The sequence below is a fragment of the Thermobia domestica genome, chromosome 8, assembly GCF_964235325.1.
Source record: "Thermobia domestica chromosome 8, izTheDome1.hap1.1, whole genome shotgun sequence".
Taxonomy (NCBI): domain Eukaryota; kingdom Metazoa; phylum Arthropoda; class Insecta; order Zygentoma; family Lepismatidae; genus Thermobia; species Thermobia domestica.
Genome location: NC_137461.1, coordinates 184,457,451 through 184,479,335, shown reverse-complemented (window position 1 = coordinate 184,479,335; position 21,885 = coordinate 184,457,451). Strand labels below are relative to the sequence as shown.

At 33.5% G+C, this 21,885-nt stretch overlaps 1 protein-coding gene across 8 annotated transcripts in view; it reads right to left on the bottom strand.

The window, feature by feature from the left end:
• Atg4a (Autophagy-related 4a) overlaps positions 1–21,885 on the bottom strand; it is a 440,329-nt gene that overhangs the window by 385,409 nt on the left and 33,035 nt on the right. For 7 of the 8 annotated variants that reach the window (XM_081769296.1, XM_081769295.1, XM_081769301.1 and 4 more), the window contains exon 2: positions 13,788–13,979. In XM_081769296.1, coding sequence (XP_081625422.1) covers positions 13,788–13,905 — 118 coding nt within the window. In that variant the 5' untranslated portion in view covers positions 13,906–13,979. Of the gene's footprint in view, positions 1–5,619; positions 5,756–13,787; positions 13,980–21,885 lie in introns of those variants that run through there. The other variant, XM_081769302.1, reaches the window with a different exon arrangement.

Here is a 21,885-nt window from a genome sequence, read left to right as displayed (position 1 = left end):
CTGTTAATATTTTCTTAAGAATTTTGGATAAATGAATTATATGCTGTCTTGATGTCTTTCTTAACGTCCTTACACAATTTATCAAATTGTGTATAGATGTTCATTAAGTTGGTAAGTTTATACTTGCTACAATACTTTGCTGTCGTTCTGAGTTTTTGAATAATTTCCTTTGTGAACAAGCAAGGATAGTTAAACTGTAAGACGTTTTCAGACGGAATATTCCTATCAAATATGATATAGATAATATAAAAATTTCTCACTAAATCGTTAACATTATTGTACTTTCTTAAGCAATTTTAATCTACCAACGAAAGTTCTTGACGGCTCATTCCACGTCAAATCACCCAGGCCATGTCACCCACCAATTCAGATTTTAATGAAACTTCGTGTACTTGTAAGGTATGAAGACCTGTAAAATTTTTCTTCCGAAATCCTAATAGTTTGTGAGAAATACGAGACCAAAGTTTCAGAATTTCAGGCATCCCGGTCGTTCTCGAGGCCATCTAATATTTCGTAGAGCTTAATACAGAAATTCATATCTCAGTATCTACGCAATGTATCACTTGGAAATTTCTACTTCAAGTTTATATAAATCTGTAGAGCTAATAATAATAATAATAATAATAATAATAATAATAATAATAATAATAATAATTTGTTTCTAGCCTGGTTATCCCGCTTCTCTGAACCCCCACACATTTCAACACAAACAACACGTATACTTAGTGATTACTTGAGACCTGTGTGAGTGAATCGAGCAACAATGTGCCAATACCTTGCTTGCATCAATGGCAATAATACTTTACAGATGACACGAAAAGCTGGCGCGTTGGCCTTGAAGGGTTAAACGAGAATTACTAACCGAAACATTCAAAAAAAAAAAAAAAACACTAATTTTATTTTACAGTCTCTTAGAACATACCTTAACGTTCAATTAAAAAAAAAAGAAAGAGCGGCGAGGTAATTGGTTCGCCTCACAGCGATAATGCGCATTACGTAAAATTGGAAATTTACACAAAAATTAACTATTTTGAAGTGCAAGGGCGCATTTTTCACCCTTAATGTACAGCAGATTTATATAAACTTCGAGTAGAAATTTCCAAGTGATACATTGCGTAGATACTGAGATATGAATTTTTGTAATTAGCTCTACGAAACATTAGATGGCCTCGAGAACGACCGGGATGCCTGAAATTCTGAAACTTTGGTTTCGTATTTCTCACAAACTATTAGGATTTAGGAAGAAAAATTTTACAGGTCTTCATACCATAGTAGTGTTAACAAGTACATGAAGTTCCATTAAAATCTGAATCGGTGGGTGACATTTCGGATTTTTTCTGGATGATTTGACGTGGAATGAGCCTGATACAGTTTTAAAGAGTCAGCTTTTTTAAAAGTTGTATCTGGAGATGTTACTCTTGTGCTTTACTTTTGGTGTTGACTGTTGATTGATGTTTATTACAATGGCCGGGTGATGCATATCTTCTTTAACTAAAGGATAAGATTCTGTACTGACTCCCACTTCTGACATATTTGACAAGAATAAATCTAAGGTTCGATTAAATTTAATAACAACAATATTTAATAATTCTGAATTATAAATATGACATAAAATTATGTAAATTTTTACATTTAGAAGAACTGTTTTCAAAGTCAAATTGATTGGAATTTATCTCTGACAAGAAGTCACCAACCAGAAGAATCGAGCTATCTTGAGGACACTTAATTTCAATTCGAGTAAACAATTCACGATAATACCCAATGCCGGATTCAAGTGGAAAGTACACTACACAAATAAATACATAAATTTTGCTCCGAATACTGAATAGAAGGTTATATGGAAGAACAAATGAAGAAGTTGAGGAGGAGCAGTTCAGGTTTAGAGGAGGTAAGGGCACAAGAGATGTTATTGGATTATTAAGGGCGATCGGTGAAAGATTTACAGAAAAAGAGAAAGAGGTGTATGTTGTATTTATTGATCTAGAAAAGGCTTTTGACTGCGTGAATTGGGAATTGTTGTTGGGAGTTCTAAAGAAGATAGGGTTGGAATAGAAAGATCAAAGGCTCATAAGAAACTTACACATGACCCAACAAGTAAGCGTTAGGATTGGGAAAGAACTGACGGAAGAGAGTGCAATTGGAAGGGGAGTTCGACAAGGATGCTGCCACTCGCCAACATTATTTAATGTCTATCTAGAAGAGATAGTGAAAAAGAGTTTACATGATGATGACGGCATTTCGGTAGGAGGTAGAATGATTAGATTCATAAGATTTGCAGACGATATGGTACTTGTTGCAGAATCTGAAAAGGAAATCAATAAAATGTTAGAAAACCTGAGGATGGGTTTTGAAGATTATGGGATGAAAATAAATGTTAGAAAGATGGTGATTGGAACGAAAAGCCATGGTGATTGGAACGAAAAGGTCTGTGTCAAATATAACAGTGGGAGGGGAGCAAATAGTGGGAGGGGAGCGATATCTGGGTAGTATTCTTAGTAATGACATGACGTGTGAACGTGAAATAAAAGTAAGGATAGGGATGGCGAAAGAATCCTTTAGGAGGAAGAAAAGTCTGTTTTGTGGGACCTTGAACAGAGAGTTGAGAAAAAGAATCATAAAATGCTTCGTGTGGAATGTTGTACTGTGTGGAGTGGAAACGTGGACATTACGTAAAAGTGATGAAAAACGACTGGGTCTTCGAAATGTGGGTGTGGAGAAGAATGGAAAGAATTAGTTGGTTCGAGTGGAAAACGAACGAGTGGGTTTTAGAAATGGTGGGGGAGAAAAGAACACTTTTAGATATTGTTAAGAAGAGGAAGAGAAATTGGTTGGGACATTGCCTAAGAAGAAATTGTATCATGAGGGATGTCCTAGACGGTATGGTGGTGGGAAAGAGAGGGAGGGGGCGAAGGAGACTACAATTAATGGATGATATAAAAACAGAAAGATCATACGTGAAGACGAAGAGGTTAGCGGAGGATCGTGGAGCATGGAAGCTTCTCAGCTGCTGCAACTGACCTGCCAGTAAGGGTAGAATACCTATGATGGTGATTACGGTTACTTTCCCTTACAAAAATTTATAATTCTTATCACCTCTATCTAGTAAAGGAGGCGGTAATTTTGTCACCGGAAAATTCGTCACGGTAATTTTATCACCGAAAATTTTGTCTCGATAATTTCATCACCAGTGTCTTTTAGAACATAATACAAGTACACTGAATGAACTCGAAAAAGTTTTTAAAACTGATTTCTTTAATCTTCAACTGCAGCATAATCAAAATATTATTATTATTATTATTATTATTATTATTATTATTATTATTATTATTATTATTATTATTATTATTATTATTAAATAAAGAGTTACATATTTTAGATATCGTATTTAAGATAAAAAATAAAAGTTTCAAGTAATTCTATCACAGAAATATTATCATATAGGAAATTTTGTCACGGTTATTTTTTCACCTTTCTTGAACTACATAGAGGCAAACCAAATGATCAAAACAGCTTACGTTATTTTAATTAAACTTGGAAAACAATTCGGTTGGTGTTGAACTCTGAAAAATTGAAGTTTCGGGTACTCGACGCAGGAGCAAGCACCAGTAGAAGAAAATAGTGCCAGCTTCAGCAAATGTTAATTAAAAGTACAGGCAACATGGGGAACTAATGAGTTTATATATCACTATTTACAAATATTAACCGAATATCAAAATTTCAAAACAGAAAATAGTAAACAAATAAGGGAAGATATGCCAATCCGTTCATTTTCCCTCAAACTAGACGAAAATTTGCATCGTTCTTGTACCACTCTCTGAACGCAAACTCTTGGACCATCCTCCAGCTATATTATATTTCAACTCTGAGTAAACATTGGCAAATTGTTATTGGATATATGTGAAGAAAACAAATTTATATAAAGGAAGAAAAACGTTAAATATTTCTGGAAGTTTCTTTTAAATATAGGCTCATGGAGCTATTGAGAAGTGAAACATGGATGGTGGACGGTAACTTTTCAATGGCTCCTTAAGAAAAATCACGTATATGTTATTTGAGGTGAGACTTCCTTTCCTAGGTATACAGCCTAATGCAGAGCAAGAAACGAAATTCATATGAACCGTTTCGTGCGGTGGTGCATCAGTGCAGCGAATTTAGTGAACATGCGGATCCTGTAACTGTGGTTATGGATTTCGAGATTGCGGAAATGCAGGCTGTAAAGGCAACTTTTGGAACTTCAACTCGTGTACAGCGTTGCTTTTTTTCACCCGATTCAGTCAACGTGGAGGAAGGTCCAAGAGTTTGGATTCACAGAATGATACAAGAGCAATGAAAATTTTCGTCTATTTTGCGAGAAAATGAACGGATTGGCATTTCTTCCCATAGCAGATGTGCATCAGGAATTCAAGAGGCTTCGGAGGAAGAGCTGGAACTTCTGGACTATTTTGATAGTACTTAAGTGCCCGGCACATATCACCGTGTTAAAGCTCGGTCTGGGAATATTCGTTTACGTAATGCACCCCCTCCCCCAGACACTTGGAATGTTCACTAGCCACCCTGAACAGCAATTCTAGGACAAATAATATTCGTGAATCGTGGAACTAAAAGTTTCATCATCTGGTATGAATGTCTCACCCTACTATTTGGAAGTTTATTCATGGAATTTAAAAGTTGAAGCAACGGTTTCAACTGTGCTTCAAGATGCTATGGGTCAACCACCAAAAAAAGAAAACTAGAAGTGTTTCAGATTTTGCAGAAACGGCTCGTCTTTGTGCATAACGTATAACACTGGAACTAAGTATTTGAAAAAAAAAAAATGTTTGTTGTTTCCCATAATCTTATTAATAGTAGAAAATGAAACACATAAAACACTTATTGCATTATAACAAGTTATATTTTGTTTGCTATCTTCTGTTCTGAAATTTTGATATCGGCAACACTTAATATTTGTAAATAGTGATATATAAGTCCATAGTTTTGCCTGTGCTTTTAACATTTGCTGAAGCTGACATTATGTTCTCTTACTGGTGTTTGTTCTTGCGCCAAGTATCCGAAACTTCGATTTTCCAGTCGAATACCAACTGAATTGTTTTCCAAGTTTGATTAAGATAAGGTTAGCTGTTTTGGTCGTTTACTTTGTCTCTACTTAGTTCAATAAAGGTGAAAAAATGACCATGACAAAATCCTACATGCTAATATTTTGATGACGAAATTACTATGTCAAAATTTCCAATGACGAAATAACCTACATGCTAATATTTTGGTGACAAAATTACCGTGACGAAATTACCTAAGTTCATATAATAAGCACATATTGTATTTGATCAAAGCAGAGATAAGAACCCTGGCACCCTTTGGTTCGCAGTCGTTATGATATTACTATCTTGCCTTAAAACTGTGTGCCTGTTATCTAATAGTTCAGAGTTACAACGTGATTCATTAATTCAAGTTTCCGTGATCGCAATCAAATCATAATTATTTGATAACACACCACAAAAGAAATCATTCATTTTACCACGCAAACTACGAAAATTTTGACAATATATATATTAAACAGTTGATGAGTTTCTGAATGCGCAATTGTTTCGAATGATTCACTTGGATCAGCTGAAAGCAACTTACCAGTTTTTCTGCTTCCATTCTTTTATTGTCCTCAATACCTTGACTTCAGGCAGATCTATTCTTGGATACTTGGAAGCGTCCAAATGAGTTGGAAGGGGAGGGAACAGAAAGATCCTTTCCTTGTTGCAGTTCGGTTTCACAATGATTGACAGCCGCCTCGAGTGAAACAGGTGTCCGATTGGATTGTCATATTCAAAAGTAGCAGATACAATTTCGTTCGGTTGAAAGCTTTCCCTTTCATTGCCTTCCAATTCTGAATATGGATATCCTTCTCCATTTATATAAAAGTAACGAAATTGAATGTTCGCGTATTTACCCTGTTTTCGTGCATCAATTAAATAAGGTTGAGTTTCTTACGCTCATTTTTCATTGCCTCAGAAGTTCTGATCCACATATATCCTAGTATCATGCAATTTAATTTCTTTTTCAAAATATGTTCCTTCTCTTTGTCACTAAGAAATTTACATACGATGGGACTAGTTCTATTAGGGTACTTCCTTCCTACACGATGCACACGCTGCAACAGCTCATTGTCAACTTCTAATTGAAATCTATCACATAATACATCACACACTTTCTTCTCCGTAATGTTCCAGTTCTCATCCTCTTGAATTCCATAAAACACAAGTTTTTGTCTCCGGTATCTATTTTCAAGGTCATCTGCTTTCAGCTCAAGGAATTTTACATATTACTATAAATCACGCACTTCACTTGATACTTTCACGAGTTTCGTTTCAACAGTGTTCACCCTATCCATTAACTTTGTCACAGTTTCACGCAATAGTCGAACTTCAGCCATCACCCTATCATTTGACTCACGAGGAGATGTCATGATCTCTTCAATTTCTGCAATGTTGCTTCCTTGGGAATTCATAGGATCAGCACGATGTTCCATACCACCAATTATTAACAATACGCAAATCACCAGACCGTATGTGAAAAACACTTTAGTGCCAGCGGTTCTGTGAATTGGTGCTGAGCACAAAGATTTTCCTAGAGCGATCCCAACTAACCCCACACTGGTTCTATACATTTCAAGGTTAACACCCATCACAGTTGAGTGCACCAAGGAGCAAAGAACAACCGTCTGCCTGGGAGCACACTCGCACGTTATTATATGGTTATCTGGTTGAGTATAGAGATCCATTCGCCAATTCTCCAACATTTAATTTAAAAAAAAAAAAAAAAACTTCATGAACTTTTCAATGAGTGCAAAAATTTTCCAACTTACAAAAATTAAACAAAAATTTTCCAAGGAAAAAATTAAAAGTGATGAAAGAATTTAAACTAAAATTTCAATCCAAAATTTCTAAACTACTTCAAATCAAAATCTACAAACGAAGAATTCCCAATCCTTAATTTTCAAACTAAAACTTTAAAACCAAAATTTTTAAACTAAAAATTTAAAAAGTCAAAGAATGATCGAAAAAAATTTAAGCGAAAATACTGAAACCTTTTAAAAAATTTTAAACGAAGATTTGAAAGTGATCAACCAAGAGTAACTTACACTAATGACCGCAGACTGTATGTTGACTAAAATTCAAAGTACGAAATTTTTACCGTGATCACAACGGGATGGAAAATCTTCCGCGTTGCAACCGTGTGGGTGTTGCACTCGGCATATTAAACAATGTTAATAAATGAAGCAATTCACACGAAGCTGTGGCCTTGCATGACACGAGCGTCCAGTTGACACATCTATACATCGTTTCAGTGCTTTAATAAGAGCCAACATGCGGAAAAAGAACTCTCGAGGCGAAAACGCGGCAAGCCAGAAAAGTATTGCCTCATTTGTGATTAAAACAGTTTTGAAACTTTGCATGTTAACAGAAAAAAAAAAAAAAAAAAACTTGAACTATTATTCAAAATCTATGATTTTTTAAATTTTAACATAGCTTATTTCTTTTGAGAAGGAACCAAGGAGGGAAAAGCAGAATTTAATCAAGAAAACATGAGTAATTTATATTTTTTGAAATATTTAAACAATCGAAATTAACTACTTAGGAGAGATATGATTGTTATTATGCATTCCAGCTTTTATTATCTACGTTATACAAGCTAAAATATGCTAATATAGGTTTAACGTACATACAAATAGGATGGTGCTGCTGGGGATTACCAAAGAGTTCCAGTACTAAGCAGAAAAAAAATATGATTACCATAGGTTTTAAGTTCATGTTGAAAATAAGCAAGAAGCTACTTTTAATAGCGTTAATAGAAATCATTGATCAAATATAAAACTTCTTTCATTGATTATATTTCTATCGTGTCACTGGGGACATGATGTTACAATTGTTCGGAAAAGATAAAGTTGAGGAGGCACCACTGATATTACTATGCAATAAAGGTGGAATGGTGAATACAGATAAGTACTGATAGGGAATATGGGTGCCACTTTTTTTGGAAAATTTACAGATAAAATGTGTTAAATCACAAAAGAAGAAGAAGAATTAAAGAATGTATATATGGAGGCGACCAATCTATAAATCAAATATTAACGTAGAAACAGCATTCCAAGATTAGATCTATTACCAAAGCATACAACAATAGTCTTACAACATTAAAGTACACTTCATTCGTTTTTCTCATGTACAGTTTCAGAATCCCAAAGGGTCGGTCCCCTTTCACCGGAACCACAAAACACCATCCAAAAAACGCCAACACACTTGCACTATGTTACCTTACGACTTTTCAAATTCTCAAGCAGAGTATATTGCATAGAAAAGGAACTGATGGTCAGTAACTATTATTATTATTATTGTCAATTCCTTAAAATCCTTTTTACAAAACAAGTTTTTTTTTTTTTTAAATACTTTCTAGTAACTATGATATTACCAATATAATACTAAATGCGTTGTACTGTCCACGAGATGAGACGAGGAGTAAAGTTTCCTTGTCTCACCTCGTAGGTTTTGATGGTTACGTCTCGTCTCGCTTCTCCAATAATTCCTTCTTCTCTTGTTTCGATTATCGGAAAAGATGTCTTCGTCTCATATTCTTTTGTAAATTCACAGAAGTGGTTAAAATTAACCATTTCCGGTTTCAACATTTATCGCCATTAAATAAAAATGTTAATAGATAGCGACAAATATTTTTTGCAATCGATTCAGGTTCTAAAGAGAACATAAAATCAATTCAGCTTCCCAAGAAGAGTTTTTATCTTTTACCTTAAGCCTCTATTCAAACCGGAAGTAGTTCAATTTCCAGTTTTAACATTTTTCGTCATATAACAGACGGTAACGAACAGTTTTCTGCAGTCGATATAGCGTCTCAAGAGTATATATATGTATCTTACATCATATAGTGTATATATCAAGAGTATATATTATCACAACCTACAAATTTATCGTAACCAAAAGTGGTTGAATTTACTAGTACTTCTCGTTTCAATACTGATTTTCATAGAACAAAAACTGTAAAATATATTGAGGAGCAGCTTTCGTTGCAATTGATTCAACGTTTCAATAATAGGTTCTATACGGTATGTTCTCTTAAAACTCTATTCAAACCGAAAGTGGTTTAAGTTCACGATGTTTGGTTTCAATCTTTATCGCCACAGAAAAAAGCAGTAAGAGATAACGAGTATTAGTCTTTTAGATGGATTCCGAGCAGGTTCTATCTTTGATCTTATTCATGTATTACAACAAATAGTTGAAAACAGAGCTTACTGCTTCAAAGTTAGTATTGTATTTGGATGGTTTGAATGTCTTCCGTAGTTTCACACTGCGAGACGAAGCTCACTTGTCTTAATTTTATCTAGGGGTTATCAGAAACCTTCAGCATAACTAGAGGTTCATGAAGGGAATGATGAAACAACACTGAAACCATATTTATAACTGGAATATATCGTGTAATGACTTGAGTATCTTTAAAATATATATATATATATAAATGCTCTTCACTGTGTTCGTACAAGCACTTTATCGATTTATAACTTGTATGCTATTATTCATGTAACACTAAAATAGTGTTTGAGAATTAATACTGGGATAAACTAGAGTTGTCTACCAGACTCATGAAATTTCTCGTCTCGTCTCGATTCTAGTCTCCAAAATGAGACTAGGATTGTCATGTTTCTCATCTCATCTCGAATTTAAGAAGATATTTCTCATGTCATGGGCAACACTAGCTTAATATACTGTGCACCTTAACAATAAATTACGCTTAATTAGCCGTGTAGAAAAGACGTAGAATTAAAGCAACACTAGCAAATTTTATAATTGTATAATATTAAAAGTTTTGTCATAATTATGAAGGTTCACTTTATGGTCTTCACAATTCCAATTGCAAAGTCAGTACGGATTCACTAGTTCATTAAAAAAATGCATCCATTTAAAACCTGCTTAGACAATCTGTAAGACTAACTTAATACACCCTCGCTAAACACTTTTATATATATATTAGTAGTTTTGCAACCGTTTGCTCGTATATAAAATTCATAGGTATTATGTTTTAATTTAGGTTTTTTTTTAAAAGACCTCCAGAAATAACACAAAAAGGAAAATCTGGCAACAAGGAAACTGTCGTCCTTACTGACTTCCCTTTGACCAGCCATAAATAAGTGTCGTACTGAGTTTGATGACATCCTCTACCACCCACGATGTGTCGGCATCGGACAGCAACTGTACACTTATGTCCAAAATTATTGTCGCATATCTATAAATATGTTGTTGGAGGAACATAATTTGATAACGAATTCATCCGGTATTTTTTATAATGTTGGTATGTGTATAATCGGCAAAGACATGTATGTAGTAAATTTCATGTCAAAAGAGCAGTAAATAAGAACAATAAAACGAAAATAAAACTTTCTTCTCCATTTAGCAACATTTTGTTCTATTCATTCTAATTTTCGTATTTATAATTCTTTTCCTATGAAATTTACCACAAATATACATTTCCCGATTATACACATAGTATCAGTATTAAAAGTGCCCTGCAAAATCATTATCAAATTATATTCTTACAAGAAGACAATTATACATATGCGACAATCATTTTCGACATGAGTGTACATAGAGATAGTGAACGAAATATAGTTGTCCTAGCTTTACCTACTAACTTACTCTACTGCACTAACCTTCTCTACTAAAAACAGAACTATCCTATTCTACTTACATAACTTACGTACCTAGCCTAAACTATCCCACTCTACTAATTTCACCTATTCTACTAACTAACATAACCTACCCTAGTCTACTATAGTATCCTAATATAAGGTACATTACTTTACTAACAACCAAGTGTACCCTAATCTAATCTACTCTACCGTATCTTAACACATATTACTTTTTTTTTTCATTAGCAACCGTATCCATGGCTTCCCAGCTATTTTCGTTTGTGTATACCCACCGTCGTTGAAGGGTCTACCCCCTACGGAAGCACTACTGCCCTGACTTGGGTAGATAGAATATGTGCTCTTTAATGGCAACCTACCACAAGTTGGTTAGTATTTGTCATACGTTTTAGCGTTAATATTTAAGTCAGAGCACAGTCACATACATACGTAAGTTCTCTACACACCATTTTACCCTACTACCCTAATCTACTCTACTCTATCATTCGTTAACATACGTTCCCGAGTTTCTTTTCTTTATATATCTTGTTTTCATGGCATATCAATTTCCCGGCATATTATCAATCGGTATGTACGTATTTGCGCATGCGTGAATAAAATAACACTTTACAACATATTAGAGCATTATTTAAAGTAAAACAATCTTATAAAATGCCCCCTTATTTCCTATGTGAATGGAATATAACATACTAATTCATTAGGACATTTTAAAGAAAATAAATACATTCAAAGGAATTAACTGTTTTATGCCCACCTAAATTAAATCTGTACAATCAAATTTTCGGTTGAAGCCATTTTGAAATATACAATAACAATTTTAGTTGTAGCCATGATTAGGGAAAACAAACAGGAATATACATAACAGAGGCATAAAATCACTATCATGGCGTATATCAATTTTATCAGTAAGTTATAATGAAGTTGAAAATTTGAGGCAGGGAGCAGCCAATCTGATTTCACTAAAGGTAAGTTATCACGAATGGCCTTAGACTATAAATGAACCATGACTACAAATTCTAAGGTTCAAAGTGAGAAAAAATATTATTATATATTAATAAGTTTTAATAATAGCTTATCAGGTTTCATATCTTAAATTTTGATTTCAAGTCCAAAATTTCAAAGTAATTAGAAGCAGTGATAAACCAATCAAACTGCATCAAGAATAACTTTTCACTGATCAACCAATCAAATTACATTAGGTGTGACTTTCCACTAATAACCCTAGAATGTGAACTGTGACTAAAGTTCAAAGTGCGAAATTAATGTTCTTTCATATCAATTAGTTTTCGTAATTACCTATCAGGTTGCAAGTCCTAAATTTTTACACCAGTGATCTTGGACTATGCATGGTACCTAGTTTCAAACTGTAACGATGATGTATGAAGTCAAAATCCTTAAAGTTGAATTTTGACAATTGTTTACCTTAAAAGGAGTTTACCAAGTTAGACAATCCAAATTTACAAAATGTACATTGTCCAGTCGTAGAAAAAATTACGAATTTTTATTTTATGACAATTCCAAAATTTAAGGGTGGACCAAATATACTTCTTTCGAAATTTAAGAAGAGTGCCTCTTGTACTCATGTCCAATGAAAGACAATGCGACCTTATATTGATCCACATGATCATAAGTTACAATTTATTTTAATGAACACTGTGTACAAGATCCAAAATTTGCAAATCATGTTAATTGAACTTTCTCACCAAAACTTAAAATTTCCACCAAATATAGTGTTACTTTTGACAATATATATTTTCTTAAAAAAATTGTATCCAAAAAAAGGAATAAGCAAAACCAACAAAATTTACAGATGTATATATTCAAGTCCTAGAGAACATTTACCAATATATATTTCTTAGCAATTCTTAAAGTTCAGAGAAAAGCTAATGTGTCCCTCCTAAAATTTGAGAAGGGAGCATCAATATACGCATGTCCTATGAAAGAGAATGGATCCCTGCACTCAACAATGTATCCATATAACGTGTTAAAGGTTCATCAAAAAAAGATTAATTAAATCAATAACCGACCACCTGCCGAACACATGGTAATATTTGACACTCTTTTACCCACAGAAGAGGGTATGCAGGTCCACCCAAATTTAATGAGTTACATATTCGAGTCCTAGCTAACATATACCTAATTTTATTTATTTGCTTATTTTTTGATAGTTTCCAAATTTAAGGAGAGGGTCATGTAATCCCTAAATTTAAGAAGGAAACATTATGTATTCATGTTCTGTGAAAGAGAATGGCTCCCTATACTCAACTATATAACTATACAACGTGATAAAGCCTGATCAAAGAGGATATATTAGGTTAATAATTTACCACGTGGTCAGGTGTATTACTTACGTCGTTTATATTTTGACATTTTATTTTTACCATACAATGGATAAGTAGGCTACCCAAATTAACAGAATTACATATTTAAGTAATAGAGAACATTTATTTTTTATTTTATTTATTTATTTATTTTTTACATTTTCCAAATTTAAGGGGTAGGCCGATGTAACCCTCCCAAATTATTTTGTAAAGGATTTCTCAATGTATTTCTATGAAAGGGAATGAACCCCTATACTCAACCATATAAGATAATAAAGCCTCATCAAAAAACACAAAAATAGCTTAAGATCCTCCGAAATTTCAACTTTTATCCCATTTTTATTCACAAAAAGGAAACCAGATGGATCACCTACACTTATGAGCTACATACACCGGCCTTATACTATCACACAAAATTTTTAATTTGGCAATTTTCAAAATTTAACGGGGTAAATATTATGCAACTAAAATGTACAGGGTGGGCCAAGATACCACTGCCAAATTTAGAGGGAATGGTCCTATGTACCCTTAGGTCATTGACCCTGGATCCTGAGCCAGGGGCTATTTTTGGCAAAATTCCTACTACTCTTGTCTCAATAGATTTCTTTTAATTCTTGTGATTTGGTGCGCGACATTATGCAGTATTCGCAATCAAATTGACTGGTTCTGCCTTATCGTTCAAACGACATTTTAATTCATCAATAAAATGAAATTCCATCATTACACAGTTAGGGATCTCGAATATATACGAACACGCTAGAGAAACTTACCATGCAAAGCATTATACTTCTTTCCAAGAATCCACACCGGCTCTTTCGTCTGTGGAAAATCATCTGGTTCTAAATGTCCTGCTTCGTGCGTCAAATAAGCTTCAAACATCATATCCATATTGTTAGAATCGTAGATAATATTGATCTAATTGTAATTCAACATTTGGTGGTTAAAACAGCTAGTTCAATTTTCTGTAAAGAAAAAAAGTAAATGATGAAAAAGAAATGAAATCAGCATTTTGAAAATAACAGTCTGTCATATTTCTGTAACTCATATGAAAGCGGCTTTTATTAGATGTACTTTATATATATATATATATACCAGAGTGAGTGAGCCAATGTCCGAGAACTATGTATCACATAAGAAAAATGATGTGAAGAGTCAGTGTACACTTCTGTCCAGAATTTCTGTCGCATGTCTTTCAAAATTACATAAATAGAAATAACTCTCTCTCTTATGATAGAAAACCTTAAACGCTTTCTTAGAAACATACAGAAAAAGAAAAAGATATTCCCCCCCCCAAAAAAAAAAATATTTCTATAAAAAAATTAAGAAATAAAGAAGTTATAATTAATAAAAGAAATCTCCGAAACTTTCATCGCTAAATTCTAATTTCCATTTTCGTAGACGTTGTAAACGAGCAGCGAAATTTACAAAGAGAGAGGGAATTTTATGCTTTACTAGAAATACAACGTAAATCTTTCATACTGTTAGCTATAGAGATGCAAAAAAGCCTGCTTATTTGGGGAAGAAAACGAGAATTTTGGCTTTTTTTCATTTTCATGATTTTTCTATCTAAATAGCTTTCTTACAGTATACTCTATAGTTAGATAAAATTTCCATGACCTAAATGCTATATTTCGCTCTGGAATTCACCATCAAGATGGATGGAGCATGTGTTGTACGACTTAAAACAATCATAAAGAATGTAGTATTCGAGAGCAATTTTAGAGGCTATTTAACTTTTTTTTTTTTTTTAACTTGTGAATTATCGATATTTTTTTCTTCTCTGTATCATTTCAGTTTGTCATCCGTGTTTCATTTCTAAAAGCTTAGTACCCCAAAGTAAAGTCCGGGTAGGAAAATTTTTGTCCACGAGCTTTTACGTCGAAAATGGCCTGAAACAAGGAGATGCGTTGTCGCCATTATTATTTAACTTCGTTCTGGAATACGCTATAAGGAAAATCAAAGATAGCAACCAGGGCCTAGAATTGAACGGTATTCACCAGGTTATGGCATATGCTGATGACGTAAATTTAATAGGTGATGATAGGAGAACAATAGAAAGAAATGCAGAGATCTTATTAAACGCTTGCAGGGACATGGGTTTAGAAGTAAATGCAGATAAAACTAAATACATGGAAGTGCGTCGGGACCGAAATACAGCAAACTATGGATGCGTTAAAATATTAAATAATACTTTTGATAAAGTGGATAGTTTCAAATACCTAGGATCAATATCAACAGAGGAAAATCATATTCACGGAGAAATTAAATGTCGACTAAAAGCAGGGAATTCGTGTTACTATTCGGTTCAAAATCTCTTGTCGTCGCGAATTCTGTCGAGAAATTTGAAGCTTAAAATATACAAAACGGTAATCATGCCTGTTGTTCTGTATGGCTGCGAAACATGGTCACTTATTCTGAGGGAAGAACATAGACTGAAAGTATTTGAGAACAAGATCCTGAGACGAATATTCGGACCCAAGAGGAACGGGAATGGGGAATGGCGGAAACTTCATAACGAGGAACTACATAATTTATATGGTTTACCCAACATTGTTAGGGTCGTGAAGTCTAGGAGGCTTAGGTGGGCGGGTCATGTAGCTAATGGAAGAAAGTAGAAACGCTTTCAAAGTCTTGACAGGAAAACCAATCGGAAAACGACCATTAGGAAGACCTAGGTGCAGATGGGAGGACAATATTAAGATGGATCTCGCAGAGATTGGAATACAAAGTAGAAACTGGATGCAGTTAGCTAAGGATAGAAGTCAGTGGAGAGCTTTTGTGAACGCGGCATTGAACCTCCGGGTTCCATAGGCCAGAGAGTTAGTTAGCTAGTATTCTATCTTCTAGCGCAAAAAGTTAAACTTACGTTTTTCTATATATCCGTTAAAGCGTACGATTTTCAATATATCCGTCAAAGCGTACTTTCACATTTCTGTTATACTGTAGCTGTGCAATGATTTAGCAATAATTTTCCGGATACAATCTTGAATACCATTTTGTACAAATAATCAGTAGCGGATTGAGAAAAGTACTTCAGGAGGGGTTTCTCTGATTGTTTCGTTTTTCTAAAAATTCTTAATTTTTATTTGGCAGGAGCTTGAAGTTTATGAGTACAGGCATAACTAATATTTCGTTTCGTTTATATATTTAGCAATAATCTTTCGGATGCAACCTTGAAGATCATTTTATACTGAGAAACAGTGGCGAACTTAGAAAAGTATTTTGGGAGGAATTTTTCTTATTAATGTTTATTTTTTAAAAAAATATTAATTTTTATTTGAGGGGGAGCTTAAAGTTTATGAGTAAAGGTATAACTAATAGATATTTCTTTTGTTTTAGACATTCTGTAAATTTGGGGAACACGCTTCAGTCCGAAATACCTTCCCCCCCTCCCCCCCCCCCCAAAAAAAACCGTCACTGCTGGTAACAGCGATTTTAAAACACTAAGAAAGGAAGTTGACCAAGACTCACAGTACACGTACTATTTCTACATTCACAGATGGTATGAACAAAAACTTTTGCCAGAATGGTCGAATGTTGGGTTGAATCCCGGAATTCCCGATGACAAGCGCAGAAGCTAACCACTAAGTCATGTTTGTTGTGCAGTTGTGTTTGGCTTACCCTAAATATATTCCGTAGTTTTTTTTGGGGGGGGGGAGGGGCAGAGAGTTCTGCAATGATATGTATGGTGTGAGACAAGAACATGGTAACCAACAAATTTTCAATTGCTGAGTTATTCAGCACCAGATAGACAGCAACGCATACCACTTCATTTAATCTTGTCCATTTAATCCTTCCTGTATAGTCGCATGTAAAAAATTAAGTTTTCCGACTTTGAAAATGAATTCTGCAGCAGAAAATCTCTAATTTCTTAAAATAGTAAAATTATGGGTTACCATGTCTTGCCTCACACCCTTCATATGTTAAATTCCTCTTGTTAAAAATTCAGAAATATTGAGGACTGGGTAAACCGTGATGGTAGTTATGTAAAACTTACTGTAGAATTTCAAGAATATACAGAACCACCCGAAACAAAGCTCTAGATGTGGAGCCTTTAAGTGTATCACATAAATGTAAGTATTTCTCTTATGTTTTATTTTAATTTTATTTTGTTTCAAAAAGAGGGTATGGAATATTTTGAAGCAAAAATACTACATACAATTTTGCTAGTTATTTGTGTACTTTAAAAAAAAAGAGAGAGAAGAAGTATTTACTTTCAAGGTTGGCTGGTTAAAAAAAAAAAAAAAAAAAAAAAACTGGTTTAAACCAAAAGAATAAAAAGAACGAAAAATGAGAATCGTGTGAACTTCATGATGACGTTTCCACATATCAAACAATCTGCATTAGTTTTATCTCCGTTTCACTTTTTAATCAAGGTGTTCCATGTTCACTTCTCGGTCGAACCACAACCCTTCTTTCATATGTAAACCAAACAGCGGTTCGGATGTCACTTTAAGCGAAAGTCTTCTCCTTGATAACCTCAGTATTACATACGAATGTTAAGCCTAAACATACGAAACGAAACTAAATTGTATGTTTGTGCTTGCCTGAATGCCTGTTGTTTTATAAAGAAGCCAAGCTTGCTTAAATATATTGTTAGAAATTGGCAAAATTTATCGACTGCTTACGTAGCTTCCAACATTAGCTTGGATTGGACTTTCAATGATATCTACATACTAAATTTGTAGTTAGTACCTCAGTTATAGCGTACTGATTAAGATATGATGATCTTTAAATTTTACATGCAAAGCAATAACATGATATTTCCATTATTGTTTTACATTTAAAGTAATGACGGGATTTTCACGATGGCTAAGGCGAGAGTTTTCCAATTTAAGAAATTTACTGACCGGAATTCTTTAAACTTATGTGCCCATTCCGTTGTTGCATAATAACATCAAGGCGAAACAAACTTATTTGTTAATATGTAATATAAATACATAGAGCAAAATAGTTAAATTAAAAAAAAAACTGGTTTAACCCCCTCAAAAAAAAGAGTTTTTGGCTTTTTCAAAAACAACCATGGATCTTGCCAACACTGCTAACTTATATATATAGGAAGTTAAATTCTTATTATATACATTGATTAATCCTTTGGAATTCATAATGTAAATATGTTAAGAATTGTTTGAAATATCTTTTCGAAATTCACGGTTTATTTTCGATGTTTTATATTATTGTCGGTATCAACCACTAATTAAATAAGTTTTTGTGTTATAGAGAAGCGAAACAAAGCCTGCTTTATTAATTTAAAGCAGAATTTTGAAAGCCCAAAATTTCCCAAGCAAAAAAGCAAAGCAGAATAAACAGAGTTTTTTTTTTTCAAAAAGATCGGGTTTTTTTCGAGCCCTTGCATCTCTAGTTAGTTGCACACCTCTAATAATCATACGTACTAAACATTTTACACGAAAACAAACAATTAAAAAGAAATAAGGCACAAAATATGCGAGGCAATTAGGCAGTCTGTAGTAGTGATTTTCTGATACGCGTCTACTAAGGGAACAAACTTTAACATGACTTCGTAGAGTAGATGGTTAGCGTGCGCTGCGCAAGTATTTTATTTTTATCCACGATCATCAGTTCAAATTCCATACCCTGCTCTAACTTTTTATTTTAAAAAAGCTTTATTCTGTCAATTCGTTAAAAACAATGTTTTGTTCTAACAATGTTCCTTAGTATTGTCTAGTTTATTTGAATATTTCCAAATAATTCAGAATTAACCCGTTTTTGCCCGAATTTTTTTTACTTTCGATTTTTTTTTTAATTTGTTTTCCTGAATAAGAGAATTCTATTTGTACGATTAATATAACTTTTCGTAATTAATTCGGCTCTTTTGGCATGTTCCAATATTGGAACACCAGGAACGAACGGGACCAGTAAGATTTTTTCCTAAACACTGACATTACGAACGAACGTGACAGTAATGTTTGTTATATATGTTATTTATTCTACAAATAGAACACCCCACTATACCTCAACTTTTTCTAGGAAGAAATATCGTTATAAATCAAGCGATCAATTTTCATATTTTTATTTTGCAAATATAATTCGTACGAATATTATAGTATGAAATAAAGGACGAATAGTATAAAATATAAATGTTTACTACAGCATATGAATATAAATATTCTTTAACGATTCTAAACTATGTAACCAATAGTTCTTATAGGGAGGTATATAGATAAAATATTCTCACGTTAAATTTTCAGATATATGCAAAATCAATATAGATTGATATTTAGGTACTGACCAATTCAAGAACTAAAATTACATTTGAGTGTAGTAAGGTGTGATGCCGGAGCTATCCAGTAATCAGAAATGTCATGTCTTAAACTTCTACGGATACGCGACAGAAATTCCGTGTTTGTTTTCGCCCTTCAGCTTGAAGATGGTAGAGAACTAAATTTTTGCAAATATATTTCGACTATACTTGTCCTGAAGCCTAGATAATCCAATGATGTGTTTGTTTCTGTTTTCCTGTAGAGTTGCCAAGCATTGTGGAAAGGGGTATCAATAGAGAACGCAAAAGCACGCCACCACCATTTTCTGGATATGCTTGAAATTATGTAACTTCCAATGTTTTCATTCATCCTATCCACTCTTCCCATGAACTTGTTATACTTTGAAACAGTATTAGATTATAAAACTGGTAATTTCTCCTCCCTAGCAATCCATCTCTTTGCAGGGTCCACAGCATTGCATGTAGTTACCAAATGAACTACACGATTGTCATTGCATTCCACCACCATGCATTTGCTAGCTGCGTCGGGTTTGAAACAAATGCCCCCACCTTCCTTCTTTTGTTCCTGTAGATCTTTTAGTGGGCAATTCTCTATTCGGTTCTTCATGATAGTTCCAGTGAAACCAATACCCGATTCGGCTAACTCACTTGCTAATGAAAGTGATGAAAATAGTCTATTCGCGTATATCTTGAAATGCATATCTTTTGTAATTCAATTTGTCAACTGTATTACAACGTATTCTTCCAAGCCAGTGTCTTTAGGTGTATTTACATCTCATCCAACGTATGGCTGAAACTGTACCAGGTATCCTGGAGGTTCACACATACACCACACAAATAAAAAATGAACTGTTACACAATTATAATGGGTTATAATAATAATAATAATAATAATAATAATAATAATAATAATAATAATAATAATAATAATAATAATAATAATAATAATAATAATAATAATAATAATAATCTCTTATGATTAAATGGTTAACCTTCTCGCATTTGGTGCAAGAGACCCAAATTCGATTCCCGGCAAGAGCATATGTAATTCAAATCCTATGTTAAGCTCTAAGTCTAGTATTGAAGGAAAGTGTTTTTTTATTTATTTATTTATTTATTTATTTTATGTTATTTTATTTTTGTTAAATTAAAAAAAAAAACCATAAAACCATCAGGTACTCCCATGCGCAAAAAATATTGCGCGTATACTGTAACTCACATTTTTTCGCAATTATTCCATTTTCCATATGTTTATTGGTAAAATTCAGTTATTAGTACGTGGAGATAATAGAAAGCAATCCATCTAAGGAGATATTTCCAAAAAATATAATAAAATAATAAAAATATAAGCAAAAAACAAAATTATGTTCGGTTTTGTGTATACTGGCAATAATGTTTTCGAGGGAATTTTTGGAGTAGCACAGCACGATTGCAGAGGGAATAACAAGATTAGTAGGAGAAGACCTGAACCAAGGAATGGAAATTGGAGTAAAATATTGCATTTATTGGCTTAAATCTAGGGTGTAAATTGTCTGCCAAATATAAATTAGCTTCTGTAAGCAAGATGTTATGCGAAAATATATAAACAAAGAGAAAAACTGTTGTCTTAAGTTTGGAAATGACATGCTCTATAGCCATGAGCATTTATTTCTTAAGAAAAAGATCGGCAACAAAAGAAAATCTGTGTGGTCAAGTGGGTAGTGTGACGGACTAGTAATTCTTATACTGTTTTGACACCAGATCGAATCCCATCCGGTCCTGTTCAATTTTTTTTCTTTACAAAACATTGTAGAAAGTGTATAATTTTTATGTTAATAAGAAACGAAATAATATAATAATGAAATAACTTTTTGTTTTTCTGATGACGTATTTTTTCAGAATTAGCTTACTATTTATTACTAATAGCGATTGTTTTTAGTTTATGGTATGGTATGCTTAACCGTTCCCTCTCCGTTTTTACACAGCTTCAACTCACTGCGAGTGTCTGTGAGTCAGGAACAGAAAAAAACAAAACAAGAGCAACCTGCAGCTTACACACAGCGTGAGGAACACAGTCACAGCGATAGCTCGTTGTCATGAAGAAAAAAAACTGTTCTAGTGTTTCTGTGTGTGTGTTTCTTTTTAAAGTATTGACTCTCTCTCTCTCTCCTTTTGTTTCATATCCACAAGTGCAACAAATGCAAGTCTGTGTGAAAAAAAAATCAAGAGTGCTTTCTTTAAACAAAAGTAAACTTTACAGCTCTCTTTGTGAGGAACGCGAATGCTTCCAAAAGATGCCATGAATATTAACTATAATCGTACCAAATTATACAGTAGCATGAAAAACTGATAATAAAATGATGTAACATGCATAAGCTTTTTTTTTCTAGAGTAACCACACATTAAACATAACAAATTAAATTTTTGAGATTACAAATTATCACAGTACGTGTCGGTGTAGGCCTATTCGTTTTCACATTCGAGCGACGAAAGAAGAAAGTGTGGTGATAGTTATAAAAACCGAATACTAGATTTCAATAAATTCAAGTTACATGGCTCCTACATATCGAAAAAAATGATTTTTCGATGTCTGTCCATCTATTTGTCTCTCGGTTCGTCACGCTTTTACACGCACTCAAATAGAGGCC